General features: G+C 41.2%; 1 protein-coding gene across 1 annotated transcript in view; it reads left to right on the forward strand.

Annotated features, from left to right (window-relative positions):
* The window catches only part of ppp2cab (protein phosphatase 2 catalytic subunit alpha b), a 10,453-nt gene extending 4,452 nt beyond the window's left edge, over positions 1-6,001 (forward strand). Inside the window, exons 2-7 of the mRNA XM_005727711.2 lie at positions 3,565-3,774; positions 3,900-4,073; positions 4,182-4,271; positions 4,393-4,554; positions 4,907-5,025; positions 5,185-6,001. Coding sequence (XP_005727768.1) covers positions 3,565-3,774; positions 3,900-4,073; positions 4,182-4,271; positions 4,393-4,554; positions 4,907-5,025; positions 5,185-5,257 — 828 coding nt within the window. The 3' untranslated portion in view covers positions 5,258-6,001. The remainder of the gene's footprint in view (positions 1-3,564; positions 3,775-3,899; positions 4,074-4,181; positions 4,272-4,392; positions 4,555-4,906; positions 5,026-5,184) is intronic.
* The last annotated feature ends 479 nt before the right edge of the window (positions 6,002-6,480 follow it).

A 6,480-nucleotide genomic window follows, 5' to 3' on the forward strand; every position in this document is an offset into this window, starting at 1 on the left:
GTAGAGACCTCTAAAGTGTGCCACAGTGATGCAGTAATTTGGTCACATTGCTGCAGTTGACCCACTTGTTAGAACTGATGTCATCTGCTTGACCTTTTTTTGTATCTTTGTTGAAGTCAGCAGAGCAAATAAAGCTTTCTTTGGCAACTGAGGTCACTGTGTATCTGGTTGACTCATTAAAAAAACCCCATCAGAAATGGATGTTTGCTCGGTGGTCTTTGAGTGCATCCAAGGCAAAATGAGTTGTGAAATACATGTCATCAAAATTCATACTGTCATAGCAGAAATGCTGATGAAATCGGACATAACCTGCCACCATTTGTCTGCTGCTCGTGTTAATTATTTTTACAGTGGTTTCACTCGGTGAGGTTGGCAGTATGCATAACATTCAGCTACCATAAATCAGGAGTGAGGTCATTGCTTGTGGTTACAGTATTGCAGAGCTGTCAGATTTATTTCACCTGAAGCTGTCTGCAGGTGAGCCTTTGGCTGGTTCTTCCACACTGATGGGCTGATTTAGCTGACCAAAACTGCTGACTTCATGTCGGGGCTCTTGAATAAGCACTTTGTTGAACGCAGGCCGTCCTGCGCCTTGAGTGCAGTCGTAATCTGAGCAGAGTTTGCTCTCTGTGGCAGGTGTGATCTGTACTTTGGACGAGGTGCTTGAGTAATCAGTGCGGTCATCCTTTTTCACAATCACAGCTTTCCAGAGTACATACTGTTACTGGACATCTCGTGGATAAACAGTTGCCTCACACACTGTTTTGTGGATTTCACTAAATCCGATCTCAAATTTCGAGAAGTGAAAAGTCCTAACATCAGGTCACACTGTATTGATTTACCTTCTCCAGTTTATGTAATATTTAATCGGAAGTTAATCCCAGGTGATAAAAGTGACATTTTGTGAAGGATATTGACAGGCACCCCACCCCTTTTTTGTGCATATAGCTATAAAGAGAAAGCACATTACATTAATCAAGTTATCAGTTTACCCAATCTGGGACGCAGAGGTGACACCTGATACGTCACTGAACACATTACACATCGACTTTAGTGTAAGGTTACAGAGCCGAAGATCAAATGTTACACCCAAAAACTTGTTAAGAGCGTTCAAATGATAAATGGATGGATGCAGACGCTCGTGGGTCGGTCACAAATACGAAGCCAAAGGCTCACATATCTTTTTGTGATTTCCTCACATTTCATTGTGTATGTACTCAGTGGAAAACCTTGATGTGTCAGTAGATAACAGTCCTCGTAGCTCTTTTCTTAACTGAGCTGTGCCTGACGTATTTGAGGCCTGGTTATAGAACAAAATGACTGGGCTTGCATCTCTGCCTATGCAGCTACTGTTGGAAAAACCCAGAAACTCTTTTAAAGGTTATCAAACCACATCTTTATTGAGAAATAATGAGATGTCAAAACTCGTCATGAAGCGTACAGAGGAGCTCGTCAAATTCCGTCTCTTTGCGGGAAAGAGTTCATTTGTTTTGTTGAACTTTATTTGCTCATATTTAATTGTGCTTCTATCTTTTTTTGTATTATTTACCTTATTGAAATACTTGTTTTGGTTGCTTCTGAGTAAAAAAAATATAGTCGTAAAAGTCTAATTTATTTTATCTGTGTGCAGTTGCCGTTTTTATTGAAACTATTTTAGCTGGAGAGTTCCTCAGACATGGTGGATAACCTCAAGGCTGAGGAAATAACACATTTTATTTCTTTATTGAATTTATATTTCTCATCTGCCTTATTGGGAAAGTGAATAGTAGTCATTGGGCTCAATAACAAAAAACTGTTTAGATTCCTATCACTGTTGCGTGATTTTGCGAGACTAATTTAGTCTTTTTAGCTCTTCTCCAGTTATACAGTGTTTGAATTGCATGTTGTGCTTAATTAAACTGAAACTGTGAGCAAAGGAAATGAAGAAGTTGAGTGCAGAGCGGTGAAAAGTAAAGAGGATCCCAGACAGCCTGACCTGGCCTACTTAAAGTGCGTGTTTGTTTGCTTGTTTATTTCCCCTCACGCCACTAATAAGGGTTGGCGTGAGATTGGGATGAAAACTTATCGCTGTTTGACTTTAATGCAGACATCGAGAATATTCTCTTGGGCTTAGCAGCTCAATTGCTTTAAAGGCAGAAACAGCGGTCAGCCTGCCAAGCTAAGCCCAGTCACTGAAAAGCCTCCTGCCTCATGGCAGTATGGGCACGTGGAGGGGCGTGCTTTATATAGGTCAGCATTGTGCGGCCATGCAACTCTGTCCTTTTGACTCTGAGTTTGTCCCATCTGCTGTTGACAGGCCAGCTATAGCACTCTGACTCTGTCGATTCTCTCTCTCACCCTGTTGTTTAAAGGGGACAGTATGCACGGCTGCTCAGATTGCGTCGTTGACAAAACATTAGGCTTTCGTGGCTGGAAGAGAGCCACATTAGACTGACTCCAGGAACAGGGCTTGTTGTGGGTGTCCAGATTTAGTATTGATGCTGTTTAAAGTGTTCTCCTATTGTTTTGTTTTAATCTGGCAACTGCAGCTAAAGACCGCATAACAAGCAGGCAGCTGGCTGGTGAAAATGATTCACAGAATGCCAGGGTATATTTTTAAGCTGGAAAAAAATACACATTTCTACCCCCTCCCCCCCAAAGAAAACCCTGCTCTGAACTGAGAGGCTCCAAAAAGTGGTTGTTCAAATAAAATATCAGCTTCAGGTTTTTGGTGTGTATTTTTCCTGTGTGCATTGAATGAGACAGCAGTATCCTATTTTTTTTTCCACCTCCAGAAGCATTAGCTGTAGGCCACACAGTGACTCACGCTCGGCAGGTTTTCGACTGCTTCACGGTGAATTCTGAGTCGATTGAACTATGTCTAAGAATAACATTTCTCATCGCATCTACTTTTAGCTGTAGCGGTCATGTTACATTGCTACAGCACTTTTGGCTTTGGTTGAGTCTTCTTAAATGAATAATCAGAGCAAACCAAGTGTTTTTCCATCCAGAAGTGGCAGCAGCCAGTCTCCAATCATTTTTTTTTTTTTTTTTTTGGGTTGTGGAGCGTCACACTAATTGATTTTTTTGGGAAATGTTGCAGTGCAGCCAGAGCTGCAATTCCAAGCACTGCAAGCCAGACCTGCAGGAAACTAATAAAACACACACACACACACGCATTTTCGAGGCTTACATCCATAGAGAGCTTCTGGTGGTGGTGTTTCAGTTTATGCTATAATCACTGTGTAGCATCTTAATGGATTCCCTGATGTGGAAATTGGGGAGTGGGGATGTCAGGAAATTGTCCAGCTCTCAAATAAAGAACAAAGAATGACCCTGGAAATTACATTGTATTGTGCATGTGATTAACGGATCACATGACTTCCTCTGTGTTGGAACTAATCAGTGGCAGGTTTAAATGAATAAAACTTAAAATGTTCTTAGGCCATTGTTGCTTTGTCCCAGCTGCCTTTTGGTATTTCAGACTTGTACATTTTTGGCATGTTTCGGTAGTGGGGATCATTTGTTTTTCAAACCCTGAACCAGGCAGATTTATTTATTGAATTATTTCTTTTTTCCAACCAGGCAAAGGAGATCCTGACAAAGGAGTCAAACGTTCAAGAGGTGAGATGTCCGGTGACTGTGTGCGGAGACGTGCACGGCCAGTTTCATGACCTCATGGAGCTGTTCAAGATCGGAGGGAAGTCTCCAGACACAAACTACTTGTTCATGGGAGATTACGTGGACAGAGGGTACTACTCTGTAGAAACCGTCACTTTACTAGTAGCACTAAAGGTATGTGATATGTTCTGACATTTGACTTTGTCTAAACCTGAAATGTATTCATTTATTTATTTGAATGAGAATAAAAAAATAACATTCAGATCTTTTCTCTGCTATTTTTTTTTTTTTTTTCTCAGGTTCGCTTCCAAGAGCGCATCACAATCCTCAGAGGGAATCACGAGAGCAGACAGATTACGCAAGTGTATGGCTTCTATGACGAGTGTCTACGGAAATATGGTAACGCCAATGTTTGGAAGTACTTCACAGACCTGTTCGATTACCTGCCCCTCACTGCCTTGGTAGACTCTCAGGTAAGAATGTAAACTCGGTTTCACATATGTAAGCGTAATGTTCTGAAAGAATCAAACATTAGTAGAGGAAATATTAATTAGATTCATGTTTCCTTCCTCTCCCTCTAGATTTTCTGCCTTCATGGAGGCCTGTCACCATCCATAGATACACTGGATCACATTAGGGCATTGGACCGTTTACAGGAAGTGCCACATGAGGTAACAATGACATTTTAAATACATCTATAATATTTGAAAGCTAAATTGAGCTAATAAGAGTGGCTGTTTAAGTCCATCCAGCCCATAAACCAATTTGTTTCCTCCTCCTTGTCTCCTGTAGGGTCCCATGTGTGACCTGCTGTGGTCGGACCCGGATGACCGCGGTGGCTGGGGCATCTCTCCGCGAGGAGCCGGCTACACATTCGGTCAGGACATTTCTGAGACTTTCAACCACGCCAACCGCCTCACATTGGTGTCCCGTGCCCACCAGCTGGTTATGGAGGTATGTCACTGGCTCATTTGATGTGCATACAAATAATCCATCTGCTGCTGAGGGTGAATAAGCTCAGGAAAGACGGCTTGATTCCAACCGGCAGTCAGCACGCTAATATGAATTTAACTGCAACAAAGAGCCGTTACGATAAATAGCTCCTCCAACCTTTGGAAGTGCACTAACCGTACAAAAAATGGAGTAGAAAGCCTCGCTGCTACAGAGAACATCGGGACAAAATGGTTATATCACCATCAACCAGTCATACAGAGTTCAAGGGCGAGTTCAGTTTTAGATTTGCATTAGAGTTGCAGTTTATTCTGAATTATACATTTCCAGTGAATAATGCATCTGCCTCCCTCAGGGTTACAACTGGTGCCACGAGAGGAACGTGGTGACAATATTTAGCGCTCCCAACTACTGCTACCGCTGCGGCAACCAGGCGGCAATCATGGAACTAGACGACACCCTAAAATACTCTTTGTAAGTACCGAAAAGTCCTAAATCCTTTAGGTTTTATTTTAAACCCTGTAAAGTCTAAGGCACGATGCATTCTGGTAGCTTTGGGACCCAGCTGTAATTGTATATAAAACATATAGTGGTTAACAAATCGTATTTATTCTTTCTACTCCTTCTACCCAGCTTGCAGTTTGATCCAGCGCCTCGCAGAGGGGAGCCCCACGTCACTCGCCGCACCCCAGACTACTTCCTGTAAACTCTGATTATTGATTGCCCTTTGACATTTGTACAGTATGACTTTCAACTGATGACAACATGAACTGGGAGGGTGAGAGACTTGGGGTGGAGCAGGAGGCACACCGGTACACATTGTATATCAACACACACGAAAAAAACAACTATTTAAGCATTTAGCAAAAAACAATGTCCGTGTCTGAGGATGGACCAAAAAGTGTGTGCCATAATCATAACAATATCCATTGCCGAGGACTTGTATTGCGAATCTTCCCATTATATGGAAAAAACAAAACAGAAATGTTTAAATTCCCTTTCCTGTTACTGTGTAGCTGGACTGATGGCACCGAGGTCCAAGACATAAATTTTGCTACTCTGAATGCGGCTGTTTGAGTCCCACGCGCCATGGCTTATATTGAGTAGATCTGAACGTGATCTGTTTGCACTTTTGTAAATGAAAAGAAATGTAACATATGTCAAAATATGGAAAAGATTTCACACTACAGATGTTTTTTTTTGTTTTTGTTTTTTTCCCTTTTTCTTCTTCTTCCCAACCCAAGCTCTACACAAGGTTTCTTGTTCTTGTTTTTTTTTTTATTAATTTTTTTTGCTTTGTTTTGTTTTGTTTTTTGCAGTCACACAGCTTGGTGTTTAAGATTATATGGAGTGTTCATCCACTTCAGCTCACTGACTCCCTCTGAGCTACAGCATCTGTATTAACCAAACAATTTTATTAATAAAGACGAAGGTGGCTTCTTGATGTGAATATGCTGTTGTGTTTTTGTTTGTTTGTTTGTCCTCATATAAAAAATGTTATGGTTTGAATTACACTGTCCTTGCATTGTCCTGGGATTAAATTTCAATTTACATTGATGCCAAAATTTACCACAATTTTGCATTTTCCCAGCGATGAATTTCAAGTATGAACGTGAGCACCCAGTTATTTATTTATTTTTTAATCTTTTATCTCTTAGGAATGCTAATTAGAAGTGTTTTACTTATGATGATAAGTACTTTATCTCATATTTGGGGAATTATTTTTTTCTTATAGCAATTTAAGTGATGATGCAAAGCCAATAATAAAATCTGGCAGATGCCTCTCAGCCAGATATCACTGTTTTATAGAAGGTGATAGCATGTGGCTAAGACTTCCGATGGCTGTCCTTGTCTCAGCAGAGCTGAAACAGACTGTTAGAGAAGGTGGTCAGGATCCACCATGATGGTTTGCTCTCCACCAGTGCTTCA

The sequence above is a fragment of the Pundamilia nyererei genome, unplaced genomic scaffold, assembly GCF_000239375.1.
Source record: "Pundamilia nyererei isolate P.nyererei 1_Seehausen unplaced genomic scaffold, PunNye1.0 scaffold00026, whole genome shotgun sequence".
In the NCBI taxonomy this organism is placed as follows: Eukaryota; Metazoa; Chordata; class Actinopteri; order Cichliformes; family Cichlidae; genus Pundamilia; species Pundamilia nyererei.